This window comes from Pararge aegeria, chromosome 16, assembly GCF_905163445.1.
Source record: "Pararge aegeria chromosome 16, ilParAegt1.1, whole genome shotgun sequence".
Lineage (NCBI taxonomy): Eukaryota > Metazoa > Arthropoda > Insecta > Lepidoptera > Nymphalidae > Pararge > Pararge aegeria.
In genome coordinates, this window is record NC_053195.1 from 11,259,094 (window position 1) to 11,280,228 (window position 21,135).

At 34.8% G+C, this 21,135-nt stretch overlaps 4 protein-coding genes across 11 annotated transcripts in view; 2 read left to right on the plus strand and 2 right to left on the minus strand.

Annotated features, from left to right (window-relative positions):
- Positions 1 to 5,861, plus strand: part of LOC120630209 (breast cancer anti-estrogen resistance protein 1) — a 127,748-nt gene extending 121,887 nt beyond the window's left edge. For all 4 annotated transcript variants that reach the window (XM_039899344.1, XM_039899345.1, XM_039899343.1 and 1 more), the window contains exons 6-9: positions 126 to 366; positions 705 to 873; positions 1,180 to 1,403; positions 1,851 to 5,861. In XM_039899344.1, the coding sequence (XP_039755278.1) occupies positions 126 to 366; positions 705 to 873; positions 1,180 to 1,403; positions 1,851 to 2,175 (959 nt within the window). In that variant the 3' untranslated portion in view covers positions 2,176 to 5,861. The remainder of the gene's footprint in view (positions 1 to 125; positions 367 to 704; positions 874 to 1,179; positions 1,404 to 1,850) is intronic.
- On the minus strand, positions 5,849 to 14,164 carry LOC120630210 (protein SQS1-like). The gene is made up of 10 exons (XM_039899347.1): positions 14,139 to 14,164; positions 13,823 to 13,892; positions 13,182 to 13,561; positions 12,230 to 12,301; positions 11,642 to 11,666; positions 11,354 to 11,495; positions 10,282 to 10,428; positions 8,942 to 9,125; positions 8,267 to 8,364; positions 5,849 to 7,272 (listed from the first exon to the last, which is right to left on the minus strand). The coding sequence occupies exons 2-10, from the start codon at positions 13,864 to 13,866 to the stop codon at positions 7,033 to 7,035; spliced, it is 1,332 nt and encodes a 443-aa protein (XP_039755281.1). The 5' UTR covers positions 13,867 to 13,892; positions 14,139 to 14,164; the 3' UTR covers positions 5,849 to 7,032.
- Positions 14,165 to 14,693: 529 nt separating this feature from the next.
- On the plus strand, positions 14,694 to 17,028 carry LOC120630670 (N-alpha-acetyltransferase 10). 5 transcript variants are annotated; one of them, XM_039899938.1, is made up of 4 exons: positions 14,694 to 14,752; positions 15,233 to 15,561; positions 16,234 to 16,382; positions 16,763 to 17,028. In XM_039899938.1, exons 2-4 carry the CDS (start codon positions 15,402 to 15,404, stop codon positions 16,991 to 16,993), a joined length of 540 nt encoding a protein of 179 aa, XP_039755872.1. In that variant the 5' UTR covers positions 14,694 to 14,752; positions 15,233 to 15,401; the 3' UTR covers positions 16,994 to 17,028. The 5 variants fall into 5 exon arrangements, with proteins under 5 accessions (XP_039755872.1, XP_039755871.1, XP_039755874.1 ...); XM_039899937.1 differs by having other exon boundaries at positions 14,726 to 14,828; XM_039899940.1 differs by lacking the exon at positions 14,694 to 14,752 and adding an exon at positions 14,759 to 14,893.
- A 739-nt stretch (positions 17,029 to 17,767) lies between these two features.
- LOC120630721 (protein TSSC4) lies at positions 17,768 to 19,174 on the minus strand. The gene has a single exon (XM_039900009.1). The coding sequence runs from the start codon at positions 18,982 to 18,984 to the stop codon at positions 18,325 to 18,327; it is 660 nt and encodes a 219-aa protein (XP_039755943.1). The 5' UTR covers positions 18,985 to 19,174; the 3' UTR covers positions 17,768 to 18,324.
- Between the last annotated feature and the right edge of the window lie 1,961 nt (positions 19,175 to 21,135).

A 21,135-nucleotide genomic window follows, 5' to 3' on the forward strand; every position in this document is an offset into this window, starting at 1 on the left:
AATTACACTTATGTCGAGCGGCCTAAACCCTTCTTCCCATTGTGGGAGGAGACCCGTGCCCTTTGTGCATGATGATGACGATGACTCTTGTGTCGTGCTGAACTAATGCCCTTCTTATAATCCAGGTATCGCAGTAAAGCTACGGCCGCTAGTGAAGGCACTCAAAGACGCTGAGCGCATAACACACGAAGCAACGAGTGCTTTAGATGCGGGCGACTGGGCACCGGACCGGTTGGAACGCGACCGCGAGCCGACCGACGGGACACAGGACGCCTTAGACCAGCTTGTGGCGTGCGCAAGGTCCTTAACTGAGGATGTTAGGCGGGCGGCGTCGTTCATACATGGAAATGCTTCGCTATTGTTCAGGTAGGGACTTAGCAAATCTTTAGTAAACAAGTAATACCTACTTAAGTACCCAGGCATCTACAGCTATTCAAGTAAGTTAATTACCAAATCTCTACGAAAAGCATAATTTAATAGGTTGCGAGAGTTATGGTGATGTAATTGGAAAAGTTTTAAAAGGACATACTTACTATGCGAAACCAGAAAACTATATGAAACTAAATATTTAAATCAGCTGAGATTTGTGTATAACCGAATTTAAACCAATGTTATTCATCTACCTATCTCACCACGTGCTATCCCTATCTACCTGCTAACATTCGAAATCCAATATTATATGTCATGCATTTTTATTAAAACAGGCGATCGCCGGCAGTTCCGGAACACGAATGGACCGAAGAATATGACTATGTTCGGCTGGAGTCAAGAACTGCGGTGGGCAGAAGAAATGCTGAAATCCGTGCAGCACTGCCAGATAAACTGAGGGCTTCCTTCGACGCGCTTGTACGAGACGCTGATCATGCGGGCGAGGTCAGTAATGTCCATTGCAATGTTTCGATAGAGTAGGAGATTCTTTGTAACAATTGAATAGAAAAATCACTAGTCTTTCTAATTTTATTTTATTTTATTTTCCACTGAATTAAATTGGTTAAAGATCTTAAGGTAGCACCATCCAAAGAATCACATTATTCGTAAACCTGCCTATAGTTTACCTCGGACATTTATAATCTACAACAAAATTTGAACTAAAAATATTCCTTTCGTTGTTTTGATTTACTTAGCTGTAAGAGACGCTACAGTAGTTTAAATTGTTCTTCATAAAATGGTTTCGAACAGGTGAGCGCGGTAGCAGCTGCCACAAGGTTACCTCCGGACGATCGGCAACTGGCGGCATTCTACGCAGCACAAACCGCCACGTACGGCGCCCACCTCTCAACAGCAGTTGAAGCATTCCTGCGGACCATTGAAATGGGACAACCTCCCGATGTCTTCCTCGCTCACGGCAAATTCGTTGTCCTGAGCGCTCATAGAATAGTTCACGTTGGCGATACTGTGCACAGGTTGGTTTTGTAATAGCCTGTTTTAGCTTATATTCCGGCTGTCAGTCTACTTCGTTTCAAATATGTATGCTCGCAATCGTAGAGTCGTTTCGGACTAGCTAACCCCAACAAACTTCTTTCGACGGGAAATTTTCCCAGTTTATGAAAAATAAAAATGATTAAGTAATACAAAATGTGTGCCTTTAAAGCGAGTACAATTGGTGCCAACATAAAAATCACTTAACTAATCTAAAACGATTGCTGTCCCACTCGCAAGGATAGCACTATATTTGGAATTGTCAATTCAGTTATGCTTAGAGATTTATTTACAACAGTATAATAGTAATATAATACCAGTATTTATGTTAGTCTTTCGATACTCGAAAAGCAGTCGGGATTCAGGGAGCATCTAAACGTTATCCTAAGGGTACATACCATACTTAGTTCTAACAAGTTGTTTATTTACAGGAGCGCACAACACGCCGGTCTCAAAGCGAAGATACTTCGCTGTTCCGATGCATTATCAGACGCACTTGCTGCAACGGTTGCGAAAACGAAAGCGGCTGCACTGCAGTTCCCATGCGCGAGTGCTGTCGCGGAAATGGCCGAATCTGCACGAACACTCGCATCAAGAGCCCAGGAGTTGCGAAGGGCTCTTATAAGAGCGGCAGAACCTCCTCAGGACTCTACACCTGGCACAACTGTTCCACCGTCGTCGACTGCAACTCCTCTAACACCATTGACTCCCCTCGCTCCACACACCATCGGTTCGCCATCGCTTCCCGTGTTATAAGCTGTATTTATGACATAGCTGAGTTGAAAAGCTGTGATAGTTCGCTTAGCTGAAAGTGAAGCAGCCCGACAAATAATAGGGGTTGCATGCACAAATTTTGTGGAATGTGGTTCTACACAAACTCTGCGAATCAAGAGCAAATAGGATAATGCATGAATGGTCCTTATGGTTTGGCAGACATTAGAGTATGAATCGCCGAGAAAGTTGGGAAAAAATAGATTTATTGAATGTTTACTGGAGCCGTTATCTATCGTTTTGGTTTGTTGCTGCTAGATTTGGGACCGATAATTCTGTGTACTTAAAGTGATGGCTAGATTTATATGTTGTGTATACTGTTTTGAATATTGATTGTGAAAACGTGCTGGACACTAATTTATATGACCGATTGGATTGGGGGCCGGTACACCTCCATAACACAAACATTAATTACCAAAGACAACCCATTTGTAACACGCACATTATATAAACGTAGACTGCCAATAGAACGAATACACTAAACAAAGTTTCTATTAATATTAACATTTTATATTATACAATAAAACGAAGGCTGCCGTTAGTTTAATTTGGAATGGTTTTTTGAATTTATACACGCAAGTTTTAAGCTGGATGCTCATTTGCTGTAGTGAGTTGAGTTGTCCGTCCAGTTTTATACAATATTTCAATTGTAACAAGTATTATAAAGGTAGCGTATAAATTTATTGCGACGACAGTCTTTATTAACTTGAATATGTGTAAACGTTACAAAATATGCTTGTAAATACCATTTGTATGTCTGTTATATCGTTAAGTCGCGTAATTTTACGATGATGACCGTTTTACATAATCAACTTTCCAATGTTGTGATGCTACCATGAAATAAGATTAGAAAAATTTGGTCGCTGCGAATCGAATGTTCCTTGAACAGTAGTAATAGGAAAATACAATAAAATTTTATGCTCGTTTTGCTTAAATATGTGACAATTATTATTGTTAAGTTAACTCGTGCAAAATGTCATGACTGATTTTATTAGTTAGCTATGCGGCTCAATTATGGTTATATATGACCCATCAATGGATCTAAGGTTCAATGCATTTAGGGCAATCAAAGAAACAGAAAATACTAAATTAGGGCCTCATCTATACCTGCTATAATATATACTTATTTAAAAGTTGCAATAAATGTTAGGTCTAAATGAAATATCGAGGAGCAAGAAGCGTCAGAATTATGCTATTAGCAGAATTATGGAGTTACGAGTGGTTGAGGTAAATGCTAAGAATTTTTATTTGTTTAGACACGTTAAATCGACGGTATGACAATCTCTGATTGTATAAGTCGAGTGAAATATGGTCGCGATTCTAACAGTGCAAAATCTCTTAACGGAACTAAATTGACGACATTTAAGTAAATACCATAAATAGTGCTCCCACAATGTTTTCCGTAAGAAAGGATAGCAGTCTTTTTAAATATATGGCAATTTAGTTTTGTTCAGAGATTTGTGAGAGTGTATAATAGAATGGATACCATCTCACTTTCAACTTTGTTTCAATTTATTTCGGTTAAACAGAATCTAAACTTAACTTTAAGTTTCATTTCTTAAGGCCCGTATTAATAAATCGACATCGAGCTACCAACAGAATACCTGCCTAGCGTGCGTTTTTCTGCCTTGTCGAAACAGCGCCATCTAGTGACCAACTTTTTTCCAGTATTGTAACTAGAGTGGAGCTTTTGCGTTTTCATACACATCGTAATCAGCTTTCACTGAGGATCCAGTTCAGTGTTCAGTATTAACTGATACTTGAGTACCTGTTCTTATCTCTACGTCGGTTTATTAATATTGGTTAAAGAGCCTTTCAATTCAGGCATTGCAAACAAGATATAGTCGTTGCTAGGAAACCTTTACAGACGCCCACAAATTCACTCATGTTTGTATCGATATATCTACAGACTCAGATACGTTGATTTGCGGTTTGGTCACGCATTTGTAATTACGCGTCACAATTTTCAACATCTACCTACTGCCTACAACGCGCGATTGATGCGCCATAGATTGTCTTAACAATCTAAGTCACAGTAATCGCGCGCTGTCGGCGCGCAGTTGTGTGGATAGCGGGCTTAAACGTGGTTAAAACTTTTTACCAGTGTTCTCTATAGGAAAAGGTGGCACTTTTCTTAAGTTATCAACTTATTTTATTTTGCTAACTTGCGTGAAGGATTTAAGCATCAACTGCGCTTAGAAAAAAGGCTTATTATATCCTTTTGCCCTTATGTTAAAGATGCAATGTTTTAGCTGCTTTTCTGCTTTTGCTTAGGATAGGACCTCCGAGAACGTTTAATAGCTACGACTATCCGTCACGTTAATAGTGCGTTATCTGAGAGTAGGAGAGAAATATGCCGTGAATATATATGCCTTAAGACTAGTGCCATGGTATTACCAGTGTTTCATTTTCAAAAATATGGCACTATTTTCGGGTACCACCTTAGTTTAGTTTAGGATTTGTCAACCGAAATTTGACCCAGAGTATATATGCAGTATAGATCAATTTCTTCATTCTTTCTACGGTTATACCTACACCTGGCGTAAATGTCTAAAGATTTTTTAAATAGATTTCATATTATGAAAATTGCAGATTTGGCGTGATCAATTGGAAGACCCCCGCTGATTTGATCAAAGCTGTGATAGCCAGAAACATGGATTCTGCAATTTTGATATTTAAAAAGTCTATCATATCCTTGTCTTCTAATTTTGCCCATCTCCAATATGGTCGGATAGGTTTAATTACTTCGAGGAATTATAATTAGTCAACTAATGCCCTATACCTATAGTATTATTGGCGCACGATCGTCGTTGAATGTTTACATCCTATACGGTCAAAGTCAAGAGAGATTCTTATTCTTATTACAATAACTGGCAGGCCTCTGAATCTCTACGGCATTAAAACTGTATCTGCGCACGAAATACATTTTGTGACGTTTCATACATCATTTAGTACAATGATAATGATTTCAAAAGTGTTTTAACATTAAAATGTACTTAAAACTGAGCCCTGATTCTTTATTGCATTTCAACAATGCACGAATATTTTGTGACGTTAATTTTTCGTCGCAAACTGTGGTTACGTATGTGTGCAGAGTAAGAGAAAATAACGGTAGTCTCTTGCTCAGTTATGATAAACACCATTTCCCTCTTTAAAAGGATGGGCACTACGTAGCTGTCAGTTAAGTTATATTCCGAAAATCTGAGTATGGAGTGCACGATCTAAGTTTGTTATACTGAAGTATGTCACGAGTTAGCTGCGCAGATACAGTTTATAGGAATTAAATTCCCAGGTTACATTTGTACTTGGTATATGGGCGAGCGTCTCAAGTAAGATTGTGGATACTATGTATGCACCAATATGAAATAAAAGGCATTTCAACCTCGATTGTTCGCAAATAGTTCAACAACTAGGGCTTAATCAATGTACGTGTCAATATTTTGTATTTTATAAATATTGTAATAGTTCGCCGTAGATACGTTATAACAATGTAAAAAGCATGTTGTACATTAGCAATGTGTAATATATTACCTAGATGTCGTAGTTTAGTTAGGTATAGATGAAAATTGTACAAATGCATATTATTAAAAATTAATAATTTTATTAATGAATTATAATTTAATCATCTTGTAAAACGCAATCAAGTAAATATACAAAATTTTCGTATTTAATACTTCTTTTATTTTCGTCACGTATGCTATAAGGGCCTGTTCAACCACTTTCACCTTTACTAAACACAAGTTCTGTCAAATTTTTACTTTATTTCCAGTGACAAAAACAAAATATGTGAATAAGCTATCTGACACTTATCAGGTGGTGAAACAGGGCCTTAAGAGTAAAAATGTATGTTACTAATTTAAACCTTCAACATAGTTCTACATAAAAATAAATAATAATAATCAGTCTATTGATAAAGAAACATCATTTATCCGCTCGATTTGTAATGAAAAGAATGTGTCTATGGTTATTAGCTTCTTATTCTGCTGAAACCATTAGACAGCTTTTAATAACAAATAATTTATAAAGAAACAAAGTGACTTTTCAGTTTGTTTCTGAATTATAAGACATGCTACAACAACTGCGAGAGACGCGGTGCTGCGGTGACATCGAACACTGAACCATAGTGATTTTTATTCGTTTGCCAATTTTGAATCCCTGCTGTTCGAAATTTGACAGCTCATTCGCAGTGTCAAATTAAACAATTGTTAACGTTCAGAGCAATCGTTATCAATATTTCACGGCCGAACTATAATCCAACGATATTCATCGATATTATTCGATGTACGAAGAATCTCACACCGACTTGCTAGTTTCTCTTGATGACTGTGTTTGATTTGGAGGCAATTGCGTCTATTCTCGACTTTTTAATTCATATTGATTTTTGTCCGCTTTCCGTCCGCAAGCATTTGACGTTCAAATGTCACTTCACTATCAAATTTTAGCTTGTAAATGTTGAGAAAAATCTGGACCCTGAATTTTCACGAAAATTGTTATAACAAAAATCAATTAATTTTACATTATACATTAATAAATCAATTTCTTTCTCACTTTTAGTTAATGTTACAGATCATTTCGTATTGCCATATAAATTGTGCCGCTGGTATCTCTAGATAAATTCATTGCAATATTGTATAGACAGTACTTTTGACTAAGCGGCAACTGCCATAGTTATACTATAGTTATTTTTGTCTGCTTTCCGCCCGCAACCATTTGACGATTAAATCTCGCTTCACTTTGAAGTCTGACAGCCATTCTGCAGAATCAAATCTAACCTTGCGATGTGAAAATTCCGAGATCATTTTACAACGAAACCATAGGAAGAATCTTTCGAATCGTAAATAATTAATCAATGTCACTCCCACTTTTGTTAATGTTACAGGTGTTTTCGAATTGCCTCATGTACTGTTCCGCCAGTTTTTCTTTATCACTGTATTGGAGCGCGGTGTGTGTCGAAGGTAGCTTTGACTCGGAGGCAACTGCGTCTAATCTCGCTGCTCGTAACCGAAGCGATGCCTCTATGGATTTTGATTTTCGTTCTGAGTTTTCGGCATCGTAAGCAGCTTTGATTCTTTGTCTTTCCAACTAAAATGAGAAATATAATCATCAGCTTATTAATTTCCATGGCAGAGCACCTCGTCGCGTCACGTCCCTTTCATGCTAGACCAAGGGTTCCAAACTATAAAAGTACAGAGGTGCACCCAGTGGCGTGCACTTCATACATGCACAGAAGCACTGCCTACCCTAAAACAATATTTCACTCGTAAAGTAGCAGGATTTTCCATTTTCTACCATGTTTCTGAATTATGCCTACCGTGGTCTAAAACCTTTCGCACGCCACTGGGTGCGCCGCGAGGCCTTCTTGATGTTCTTCAAAAAAATATAGAAAAATATTTTTTTATAGTTTTTTTGCAGAGGTGTCACGTCACAGCTTGTGCAAAATTGTATGAAGATCAGCAAGCTTAGCAATCCCATTGTTGAGGTAGTTTTATTTTTAATTAATTCTTTATTGAACGTTTTGTTAAATTTTATAATGCTTTTAGTAGTGAAGATGTTTCATTTTTTGCACCTATTTACCTAAATAACAAGTGCCTAGGTATCTATTGGCTAACTGGCTAGGTGGCACCGGGCCGAATTTCTTAACTTGTAAATGCGCCGCTGACTTAAAAAGGTTGGTAAACCCTGAGCTAGACTGATGCTGATATGGCAATATGGTTTGAAAGGAAAGTTAGTTAACGTTATCAATTAAATTTGTGTATGGTGGGAACCTAAATGTTGTAAAACCCTCGGATCAGTGCTGAGGTTGCACCGCACATAGGTAACAAACAAACAGAATACTTTTACATTTATAACTAATATAGATGATAAAAAGTACAGGGTTTGCTAAACAATTGCACTAATTATGAATGTTGTCAGTTGATGAGTTCCGTTCTCTAAAATCTTCATAAAATTTAAAAGGGAAATTTCATTTGTACTAAAAGTGTTCAAAATTGAGTAGCGTCATTAAACAAACCGTTAAGTTCATGTCCCAAAATTTTTTTGGGATTTAGTAAAGATGGTATATTTAATTATGGCTTACTTTCGCAGTTTCCAATTGATACTTCAGCAATTCAAGCTTCAACTTCACGACCTCCTTACTGTCGAATTGACTATAGGACCCGGAATGGCTAATTGATTCTGTAATGAAACAAATTATTAATGATTTTTTTTTTTTTAAAAGCAATGATGCGGTCTAATTTGAAACGCACATGCCTAGAAAATGCCTATTCACTCTTGCCTTGAAAGCATTCAAGTTATAAATGTATGTTACAAGTAAATATCAGGAATCAGGAATTACAGAAAATATAAGTTAGAAGTTATAGGTTACAAACAAGATTCAAAAAAAAAATAAACTAACAATGAATTCCAGTAAATTAAATTTAGGTGTACAAAAAAGGTAAATCAGATTATAATTGAGATATTTTTGACGCTTTAAAAACTGTCTCAATCTTCAAATCCATACTTTTGGTGTTCAGAACATGAAGTAGCATATGTCATTTGTGAGAGATGACCTGCGTATCAAAATCCAAGAGGTGCAGCCACTCTAATAATTACTTTTATTATTACTTTTTACATTTACTACTTAAAGACAAACCAACAAAAAAAATTTAAACATGTTTGTGCGTTGTGCTTTTGTTCAAAAACCATATGAAGTTAAAAAAGTCAGATTCTAAGACTTTGTTATATAAAGATGCACATATGGATTAAAGATTACCTATTCCTGAATCTCCATTAAGAACCATGCATAGTGGATCCGAGTTGTCATCATTTTGTATATTTGTGTCGATGTTCATTTCAGGAAAATCTTCATTGTCAACGTCATTGTCCATATCATTATAATCCTCATTATCTTTATCCATATCTAAGTTGCTAGATTGTACGTTCGGCTCGAATTTTATCTAAAATAAATTAAATGTCATTACATTTTGACATTTACATTTGACATTTAATGACATATGGAGCAGAGTCGTGGACACGGACAGTCGACCTGAGTGAACTGACCACTGAACGCGCTATGGAGCGAGCTATGTTGGGAGTCTCTCTTCGGGATAGTATTCGCAACAACGAAATCCGTAGAAGAACCAAGGCCACCGTCATAGCGCAAAGGATAAGCAAGTTGAAGTGGCATTGGGCGGATCATGTTTGTCGTAGAACCGATGGCCGTGGGGCAGACGTGTTCTGGAGTGGAGACCACGAATCGGTATGCGCAGTTTGGGACGACAGCTCGCTGGACAGATGACCTTAAAAGGTGGCTGGAAGCAGCTGGATGAGAAAGGCGGAAGACCGTGTGTGGTGGCGCGCTCTTGGAAAGGCCTATGTTCAGCAGTGGACGCTTGTGGGCTATTGATGATGATGATGATGATGATGATGATGATGATGAAATGAAATATAAATTACAGGCACTTTAAATCTGATTGATTGATTACTATTTTTAGTGACAAGATAAATAAATTACTCTTTATTGCCAGAGTGGTAAGTAAAAACGGCAGCATCATTATAATCTCAACCAATTGATGTGCACATCACAGTCAGTGGCGTGCACTTCATATACCCTGGTAAGAAGCCTTGTGCACGCCACTGAGCACAGTACAGGGATTTTCCCACGCCTTGGTCTTATGCCACTTGTACAACAGTCCCCTGTGACTCGTTGTGTCTTCTGTCCACATTGGAGGATATACCATCACAGTAGCCGGACAGATGGACGTCGGTGTCCCAGCACGCTGGATGGCAACCTCGCACCGTATGTTAGGCACAACGAAAAATCAACGCGGTTCGTTAAATGGTGTCAGCAGCGACTTGCATCCACCAACCTAAACATTAAGGACCTTTCTAATAAACGTATAGCTGGTGATTAAATAAACAATGTTTTCATTCAAGCATTCGAAAGACGAAAATAAAACATTGCGCAACTATGCAACCGCGTTCCAATGTTTATTAGTAAAGGGTTAATGCGCTATCTTATCTGGTATACCTTACTCCAACGATCAAACAGCAATCACAAGCAACAAATAACAGAAAGACAGTAAAAAAAAAATTTAAAAAAACGTTACTTACCTCAACAGACTCTTCATCTCTTTCATGTTTCATATTTTTACCAATGTATTTTTTAAAGTTAGCCAACCTTTTCATGTTGGAAAATTTTGTGCGCAACATTTTTGTACTCCTCTTCAGGTTACTCTGTTTGTTATACTTATACGTTATCTGGAAAATAATTAGATACAGATAAACAAAATTATAAGAAGAAAAAACTAAGTTTAGGTCGCAATTTATCACAATTGTCATGCTGACCCACCAGACACAGGACGAGAAAGTTAGTAGAAGTTTATGCACATTTCATTACAGGAAGAGAGAAGAAAGATATAGCTTAGAGAGAAAGAAAATGTCGTTCTGTATTTACGCTAATAAGTGAATAAATGTAAGTGTGAAATATAATATTACAATGATTTTAAGTTACAAGTTTCACCTCGGTCATGTTTACAGCAGCTTTAGTACGACATTTGTTAGTATGCAATCGAGGATTAATTTTCGAGTATCGAAATATTTGAATATCGGAGTAAAATGTTTCTTATGAATGTTTTTCAATTAAACCTCAATGTTACCTAAAATTCTTCAGCTCGGGCTCTTGACAAAGCGTTTGTTACACCAAAATCAGAAGAACTGGATTTGCGACTCAAATGCCCGTTTTCACTAACGATAAACAAGGCAATGCTTAGGCGTATGGATATTAAAAAAAAATTCGAATTTATCATCTGTTAAGTGTCAGTTTACGAGTTCTGTACGCACCGCTGAATCGGTGTCGTAACTTAAGATGGCGTCTAACATCGTTAGTCATCATCTAAGAGTTGGTGAAAGGTTTTTGTCTGTACGCATCAACCAAATCTTTAGGCATTCGATTTAAGCGTTTCCTAGGTTTAGTGAAACCGGGCATAAAACGAGTAACATTAGATCCATTCGACTTCGACGATACAGAGTGTGATATGCAAAGGACTCTTCGATTGCTAGCGAGCTAATCTTTTACTAAGGCTGCATGTGAAATATTTTAAAATTTTATGAATACGAAGTAGGTGAAACAATGGGCCCAGCTAGTATATATTATTTTTTGATTTGCAGATAATAAATATCTTACTCTAGCCCAAGCAGAGTTAGCAATCTTGAGAGCTCTCCCTGAACAGCCTTTTCCTTTAAACAATATATTATCCTTTTCATCTCTGACGCACCTTAATAGGAGACTGCATTCTGAGGGCGTAAAGTTCAATGATCTGCTGCCTCTAAAAATATTAATAAAATGGTAAGCAATGCCTGTTTCCCAATTTATATCAAGTCCTGGTTATTTCAAGACAGCAACCTGTTTCTGTCCCAACCCTGGATCACACAAAAATGTAAACACTAGCTAACAGCAAAATTACTAACTTACCTTTTACTATTATCGTCACCACCATCTGAAAAATGAGAAGAGTGTGGAGAGAGTATGTTAATCATTATATATGCATTCAGACATGAATCTGTTTCAAGTAGGTATACATGCATAGAAGTGGCATGCATAGAGGTGGTGGTATGCACAGGGCAGATGATATAAAATGAACAAAATCTCAAGTACGAGCTATAAATACTTAAGGGTAGGCTTTTTATAACTCGTACAATGCCTATCCCTTAAGTTTTTTATAACTCATACTGGAGTTTTTCATCATTTTATATCATCTGCATACCCTGTGCATGCCCTCTATGCACGCCACTGATGCATAGGTATAAAAACATTACTTTAATCTCACTTGAATGCCAAGGTTATTAATTGCTGCATTAGTGTCAGTTTGTGGTGACTCTACCATAGTTTGTAACTAGATTCTAAAGAGATTTCTTTGATAAGGCTGTATGAGCTGTGGCATTATATGTGGAAGAGCATAAGTTAGTAACTTTATTGGCCCCAATAACCTTCCTAGCTAAATCCAATACATACTAACTTGTTATTGCTAAAAGTGTAGATAAATAAGAATATCTAACTTACCATTAGAGTCATCAGATTGATCATTGCTATCCCAGGGTTGAGATGTGTTGTTATCACTTTCTTCCAACATATCTGCAAACATTAAAAATATATTATCATAACTAACAATGACAATTGTGGAAGAAATTTAGTTATATAAATACTAGACTAAGCTGCACTGTGGATGGTTTCAGCTAGGAGGAAATAAAATAATTTTGGATTCATAGCATTATGAATTACACCATAGAAATTGCAAGGGTGTGGCAGTAGTAACAACTCTAGCAAAAGTATATTAATGAAGTGGGTATTCAACTTTATAATATTTTTCAAAATTCCTATCTTTGATTTATTTTGAAAAAAAAAACATTTTGTAACACTTGTGTAGTAACAAAAACACATCTTGAATACTGTCTAAAAATAGTTTATATCAGATAAAATAAATTGATTTTGTTAATGTGATATGTATTGTTTAGTGGTTTATTAATCTTTGACAAAAAAATAAGCCATAAATTTCTGGTGTTTGTAAGTATACTGTAGAAAGTGACATGGGTTCTTAAGGTATAGATCTAAATAACAATTCTGTTATTAGCTCTTCATGCTAAACTAAATATATATTATAATAAAATTGTTTTTTTATTAGTATAGTTCCCCAAAAAGTAGTACTTTGCACAAGTGTGTTTTAAATTTAGTGAAGATCCCAGCCATACAGCTGTTGATTAGCTAACAATAATTTGCATGTAAATTAGAATAGTTCTGACGAGATATAATAAACACTCACTCTACTGTTATACAAAATTTGCACTCAATAAACCTGTCTATAATAGTAAAAATAAAGGTTGTAGTGTGTTTTAGTATTATTTGATTTATTATTTATATTATTAATAAATATGGTTAGTTTTTTTTTGTGTCCTGAAAACTGGTAATTTCACTTGTGAGGGATTGTTGACTAAGGAAAAATCTTCAGAACACATACCATTCATTGCTTTTAATTTTAAAGCACATTTATCTTCCTGATAAACTTCAGAGGCACTTGAGTTTGCTTCATTTTCATTAATAATCATCACAATTTGTGCCAGCACATTATTAATGTCTGAGCAATTAGCATCTATTATGTTCTTTGCCACTTTCTTAGCCTCCCTTTTGAGGTTTAACCATTTTGTTTTCAAAACTTCAACAGTTCGCTTATGTTCAAAGCCCTGTTTGTTTATTTCTTTGCATATTTTTTCCCACGCCTCCTCTTTCGCTTGGTTAGTTGATGAGTTAGTGCATTTATTTAAAATTATACTTTTATGCCTTGTGATTTGATCTACCAAGGCTTTTACTTCATTTTTTCTGAAGATTGGACTCCTGTGGCTGTGAAAAATAAGAAATAATAAAATAACAAAAACAAAAATCTAGTTGTTCAATACCTGGAGGCCTAAAATAAAATATGAAGCCATAAGTGCCTTTCACTCACATGTATAACATCGTCAACCTTCATGAAAGTAGTGTGATGGACTGAGCTAAGCTCTGATATTTCTCCTCTACTCTAAGTGATATAATAAAATTCTGTACAATTGGTAAATTTAAGGTATAAGGCAAGATTTTAAAGTCAAAAAAGTAATTAACACTTACTAAGCAACACTGGAGGACCTATCTTCTTGATTATCGTCTTCCATCTCTATGTAGTTTGTACTAAATTTAACTGCAATCAAAGAAACTCTTAAATTTTTTTTAAATACAACTAGGTATGGCTTAATTAAACAAAGATGCACATACTTATTAAATAATGCAATGTTGATGTATTAAGTATTTACATCCAGGAAGTCCAGGAAAACCAAACAATTCAAACTGTTGTATTTACATCGACCATATAAACTATATTACTTATAAGTTTATTTCCCTTCCTTAGGTACGTTCATAAAAAATTTAACGAGACCAGAAAACTTACCGTTTTACAGAAAATAAGTTATTTAAATAAGTTATTTAATAAATAAGTTGTTTGTATTGGGAACAGAATTATAAATGTTTTAACAATTTTTTTTTCCTTTTTAATTCTCTTTACCTTATACCTATACTGTGATATGTATTATGTAGTGTACATAATTTTTTTTCATTATTCTATCCCATAGGAAAAAAGCAAAGGTATATTACCGTACAGCCAATTGTCAGACGTATGACCACAGATAAATGTAGCGAAGTAACTAATTACTTGTGAATGCAATAAGGGATTTTACCTGTTGATTTTACTAACAAAAACTGTAGGTGATTCAGCTGAGACACTTGGAACTCGGAAGCGAAAACGCTTAGGGTTACGAAAACTGAAAGAAATTCGTAGCATTTCTAGGCTTTTTTTGTACAAAAATAAATAAATTATATTTTAATGTTTTTGAACTGCGGGTGTAATAGCGTCATAACAGAAATTAAAAGTATTTGCTACAGATAACTACATAATACAGATGCAAAAAAATTACCAAATGTCAAATTCAAGAGTACCTAATGGAAATGTAAATTTTTAGGTTATCAATAAAAAAAAAAATTTTGGTTATTTGAAACAGACTGACGGTAATTTTATTTCAATTGTAAAACCATTTATACAATAATTTACCGCTGAAAAAGTATTTCCTGCTCCAATTATTAGGTACAAAATAAGTAAATTGTTGCAAGTGCATCAAAGTTCAAAATGGCGGAATTCCTTGATACTGTGTAACACGCATATTATTGCAATTTTTCTAGTTTGTAGATAAACTTACTTAATTTAGATTGCATGTTTAACTACATACTAATGTGATAATTTCATAATTCGGGTAAATGCATTCCGCAATAATCTGGTGTTCATTTTACTGTGTAAACAATTTTTAGTTAACATGAAAGAAGTGATTTTGGCTATTATAACCTTCGTATGTAGTGTATTTTTAGTTTTAATATTTGTATTGTTTTGTAAGTAGTCCACATCGTGCTTGACATTCATATTTTTAAAGCTGATTTATTTTCAGAAACCCGCGAACTGTTCTTTTATTTTCATGTCTTGTGTCTTTGTTCTAGGCTGGTACGTCGTATGGAAGTGTTGTCTTTCTAAATTTCGATTTGTTCGAGAACTTCTTGGTGGTATGTCAGACACCCCACCAGCGTCAGAGATAAGGCAACCTAAACAAAGGAAATCTAGAAGAGAATAGTACTTGTAACAACCAATATATCACAAACCATTATCAAAATGAATATTCGCTGTGCACGTCCAAGTGACCTTATGAACATGCAACATTGCAATTTACTGTGCTTGCCTGAGAACTATCAAATGAAATATTATTTCTATCATGGTTTGTCATGGCCGCAGCTCAGCTATGTGGCTGAGGATGAAAAAGGACACATAGTAGGTTAGTCATAAATTATCAGTAGATAAAATAATAAAATAAATGATGGCAACTATTTACAAGTCATTATCCTCTGGATCCTGCAGAACTAAGTATATTGGACAAATCGTACTTAATGCATATTTACACAATCTACTATTGAATAAATAAAAGCCTGGGGTGCCGATTCTGTTCTACACAAATTTCTAAACTGAAAAACTCATCTGATTAATATATTTGAAAATGTGTATAAAAATTTGGGAACTGAAAGGATTTGAACCTGCAACATACTATAAAAATTCAAAAGTAAATTGAATCTGCAATGTTTCTAACTAGTTTGTGCTACAATTATTATAAGACTGATAATTATCAGCACAATCAGTGCGGAAATTAATATATAATTTCCGCACTGATGGAATAGCCCTACAGCATGCATGCCAAGATTACCAGAGAGCGGCAAGTTCCTGTTTGTTCAGAAACTATTGTATGCATTCAAAAAAAAATATAAATTTCAGATTTTCTCTTAAGTGTAGGTAAAAACACTAGTTACCACTTATTTAACTGCATCAATAATAATTGTAATAATTGTGACTTATGAAAAATTGATTACTCCCTCATGGGAAATAATGGTGATTGTGCTAAAAAATCCTAAATGAAATAAAAAATTGGCTTATTAAATTTTTTTTTTTTTTGTAGGCTATGTTCTGGCAAAGATGGAGGATGATGGTGAAGATAATCGCCATGGACACATTACTTCTCTTGCAGTCAAGAGATCCCATCGACGACTTGGACTTGCTCAAAAGCTTATGAATCAAGCTTCATTGGCTATGGTGGAATGTTTTCAGGTATGAATCTACTTTTAAAACATATTAACATAGTAGCAATATTAGCTGATTTCTCATATTTTATGTAAATAATATGTTATGAACAAAATTTAGGTAATCATCTACATGATAATAAAAAACTTGGTGGAGTAGGACAAATTTTTGCTTAATTATTATCTATTTCATTATCGATTTTTTAAACTGTTGCTCATAAGTATTTTATAGAGTTTAACATTGAAAGGTTGACTAGCATCTCTCTACATCTTTTTTGTTTGTCATAAAATTACACTTTGAGATTTTGCACCCTAATTCTCCTGGGCACAATTACCCTGCCCACTACCCTAAGTTTTCATTTTGTAAATAATAACTAATTAACCATACAAAAATAAAATTTATTTCAGGCCAAATATGTATCACTGCATGTAAGAAAAAGCAACAGAGCCGCTCTGAATCTTTATACAAATTCACTTGGCTTCAAGATATTAGAAATAGAACCAAAGTACTATGCAGATGGTGAAGATGCCTACTCTATGATGAGGGACCTCAGCGCTTTTGCAGCTGATAACAAGTTTGAAACTCCATCTGACAACTTAGAAATAAAGTCTGAATCTGCTATTGTATCGCAGTGTTAAAGCATTTATGGCAATAAATAAAGCTTTATATATTTCTTCTTTCTTTGATTTTTACCTAATGGCATTACCACGCACTTGAACTGCTCGTTATATGCCTCAAATGGTTACGGGTAATTTAATACCACTTTGTTTTTTTTTTACACGTGTTTATATAGTTCCTGCACGCGATCCACGCTGCGCGTGCAGGCTACATTATTTTCAAGGAGTTATACAGCATTGGAGCAGCGTGATGGGTATATGCTCTAAATCTGTCTCTTAGACAGGCCTGTGCCCAGTAGTGGGATGTTAATAGGCTACGGATGATGATGTTAATAATATTTTACATCCAACATCCTGTAACAGGATAGCTACATTTGTCAATCGCCTCTGAAGTATAATGTTTTTAATCATAGGTTTAATATACGGTTTTTAATAGATAAAATTACTACTGTACAGCCATTTTACATTGTACATCTGTATGTCCTTTTGAGTGGAAAAGCAAATGCAAATAAAAAAAAAAAAATCTCTTTTACAAGGTAAGTTGATAGTTGAGAGTTCTCTGTAAATATTACACATAGCATAGGAACATTGATAAATAATATTTATTTATTTAACCCATAACTAAGGTTAACAAGTTTTCATTACTGTTATGCTTGAAAGAAATTAAAACATGAAATAGAGATTTTCTTTCACCATGTTTTATTTAAATACTTATAAATTATAAAAGTTATCAAAACAAAATAAAAAAAAATATGACCGTAGATTAAAAAACAACTTTAAAATAAACTTGTCATGGAGTTTTTATATAAGTTTATTACTTTTTATATCGTGATGTTGATGTCTGTGCCTGATTCCTACACTTCTTGCGTCAGTTGTAAGGATTAAAGGCAGGTTGATCAAATAGTGTACTAATACATCACTTGAAACTAACTGTTTTTTAACCATCGCAAAGGCGTTCTCACATTCTCTACTCCACTCAAATGAAACCCTTGCCTTTAAGAGACTGTACAATGGAGCCAAAGTGGTACTCACATTCTTTATGAACACAATACAAACTTATATAAAAAAACTTAAATAGTAATAATAATACTTTCTTATATTTAAACTTTTATAAAAATCTTGTCACACTTCTCCAAACAACCAACTGTTGATTGAATGATTTTGTCATTTTATATTTGGTTAGTATGAGAACAGGTAAGTTTATTTCATACTGCAAGCTGATTAGTGTCCCTATGCAGTTTTTGTTTTTTTATGTAATATGGAATCAAAAAATACCCATATTGGACCTGGCACGATTTCTGATGGGTTTGGTAGTTTTTCAATAAAAGGAAATTATTTTAAATACAGTTTAATTAGGTGCAGTCATCATTATCATCATCACAATCAAGTTCATATAAATGATTAAGTTTCAATTCTTTTTTGACTTCTCCATTATCTTTAATGTTTTTATTCTTAATCTGTATTTTATTTATCTTTTTCTTGCTCATTCCTACAACATATTCTGGCATAATTATTCTGTTACTCTCAAATATGGGTTTTTTCTGTTCTTCAGGTAACTTTTTTATAGTTTTCGATACATTAAAGGTTGGTTTTTTAAAAACAGCACCTGTCTCATCGATAACTTCAGTTTCCTGCTCTTGCATAGCTTCAGCTTCTCTACCTTCCATTTCACGCATAAAGGCCAAAGCAGTTTCTGTATTTGTTTTATCAGACAATTGCTCTGGGGTAACATCTGATAACGAATAGTATTGCCACTTCTGTGGATTTTTCAAATAGTCTGGAGCTGATCTCGCTCTTAAACACTGCCGAAGGTTGGCATCTGGCCTTTTATATATACTTTCTCTACCACGAAACTGTTTCATTTCACGCTTTACTTTTTTATAGGTCCGTTTGTCAATAACGCCATAATCTGGTTGTTCTGCAGCATTATTTGTCTTGGAAAAACTATATTGTTCCTCAGCATCTTTCAGGTGGTTAAATAAACTTTTCTGTCGATCTTGAAAAGACGACATGCTCTATGCTAGGAGGGATCGAGATGATCCTTTTGTTGATATATTTACACTAGATTTATAATAATTATTATTGACAAAACAATAATTTTAGCTCGCACAATGTAAATTCAATTGAAAACAGGATTGAAAATGACAATTGACATCTTTCGTTTGACTTTGACAGGAAATTTAACATATTATCCAGTCTGACAAGTATTGTCAATTGTTATCAACTTGATCTCTCTGGCTTTGAGCTTGCTACTACAAAGCTACTATGAAATAAACGAATAAACTTCTTCCGGAATGATGCGTATCTCTATGGATCTTTTTATAAACCGTAGATTTATAAATATCTGTGTATAATCAATACTACGTGAGAGGTATGGAGGGTAGAGGTAAGGAGAGTCATCTTATATGGGAGAAAAGTTGAAAAAGTGTCCAGTTGTATGCGCTAAATAACAGTTCAAAAATCCTCCACAATGGCGCTGGTGGATGCACAGGGTATGGTATGAATGTAGCAATCGTAGATGAATTGAAGTATGCCGAGTTAAAAAAATTAATGTCATTATCGACTAAAGTAGTTAATTATTGAGAATTTCAACAAAATATTGTGGTAAATATAACCTTACTTCCTTGTTTATTTTTCAAGCCTACTCTAACAATATTTGGTTTGGCGCTTCTTTTAAGAGTTACCTTGATGCAAATGTGGCGCCATCCTAATTTAATACATTTTGACGACACTTTTTCATATACACAGATGATCCTCCTTACCTCTACCCTCCATAGTGAGAGGTATTTAAAAAAAGTTGAAGCTATAGAATTTATTAAATAGCTAGTTTAATTCGTATGTGTTTGTATTTTCTTTGGTGTTTACTTTCCGATCCTGTAATCCTAATAATTGTAAAGCAACCAGTTTGTCCGTAATATCATTTGTTTTGGTAATAATTACTAATAGTCTGATTTTGGTTTACACGTGACATTATACCAAAATTTAAATACTCTTTATTCATGTAGGACCATCACAGGCATTTAAGAAAGGATACATAACAATATACCTATGTTTTTAAAATTGTGTAATGGTGTCGTTCGAGAACTTAAACATTAAGCTACGAGGGTTGCAAACGCGCCCGTCTAAGAAAAACCCACAACAAACCTTACTTACTTACAAACTCATTTTTTATATTTTATAATTTTTATTTAAATTATAAAAATATAAAAAAGCAATGTGTCATCTCTCGTTTCAAACGTGTCTCATTGTAATATGGACCTTTGAAAAAGTAGATCGAAACTGCAACGTTTCCTACTAGATGACGCTACAGTCGCTATAAGACTGATGTGAAAGGCATATACTAATTTCGGCATCGGCGGTAGGAGAGCCGTAGCTTAATTGGTGAAAGCGCTCTGGCCGCGATTGCCCGAGAGTCGCAGGTTAAAATCCTGTCGGTTCCGAAACTTTTTATATGCATTTTAAATTTATAATATCCTACTAATATTATAAATGTGAAAGTGTGGATGTTTGTTAATCAACCACGAAAAAACGACTGAACGGATTTGGATGAAATTTGGCATACATATAGACCTTTGACATGGAAAAGTATATAGGCTACCTTTTATCCGGATTCCTTAAGTAGTTCCTGAGGAAAAATTGAAAATTGTTTACCAGCTAAGCCGCAGGCAGACAGCTTTGAAATTTGGTATGCATGTCACCTATGTTGATTGTAATCTACTTTTTATTCCGGGAAATAAAAGAGGCACTCTTTTATTTCTCGGAATAAAAAAACGGGAAAATAAAAAACCTTAATCCACGCGAACCAAGTCGCGGTATCAGCTAGTATTTGTCTATATTCTTCATATTCTGCATATTGTCACTTTTGATACTAGGTATGGAATATTTATGGAGATCGTTACTGATATCGTGATTTATATTTTATACCGTCAGCATTTGGCAAGGAAGTGATTTTATTCGTCTCTCTTGCTAATTCTGAATCAAAAGTTTCCATATTTGTAAACAAAACAAGCTCTAATAGAAGATAGGTACTAGATATGTTTTGGTTTTATTTCCGGCGAGACGTCCCGCCGTCGTAATTTGTTACTTCCCCTATTCGAAGCCAGTCTAGACTCCAACAATGAAAAAATCAATGCTTATGCATCTGGCCTGAACATGACCCTTAG

Excerpts from the sequence above, each read along its gene's own strand:
- LOC120630210 (XM_039899347.1), bottom strand. The coding sequence starts at position 13,866 with ATGGAAGACGATAATCAAGAAGATAGGTCCTCCAGTGTTGCTTA. Across the intron at positions 10,429-11,353 it reads CTAACTCTGCTTGGGCTAGA|ATAACGTATAAGTATAACAA; the intron begins GTAAGATATTTA and ends ATTATTTTCCAG. Across the intron at positions 8,365-8,941 it reads TAATGGAGATTCAGGAATAG|AATCAATTAGCCATTCCGGG; the intron begins GTAATCTTTAAT and ends GTTTCATTACAG.
- LOC120630670 (XM_039899938.1), top strand. The coding sequence starts at position 15,402 with ATGAATATTCGCTGTGCACGTCCAAGTGACCTTATGAACATGCAACAT. Across the intron at positions 15,562-16,233 it reads TGAAAAAGGACACATAGTAG|GCTATGTTCTGGCAAAGATG; the intron begins GTTAGTCATAAA and ends TTTTTTTTGTAG. Across the intron at positions 16,383-16,762 it reads CTATGGTGGAATGTTTTCAG|GCCAAATATGTATCACTGCA; the intron begins GTATGAATCTAC and ends AATTTATTTCAG.
- LOC120630721 (XM_039900009.1), bottom strand. The coding sequence starts at position 18,984 with ATGTCGTCTTTTCAAGATCGACAGAAAAGTTTATTTAACCACCTGAAA.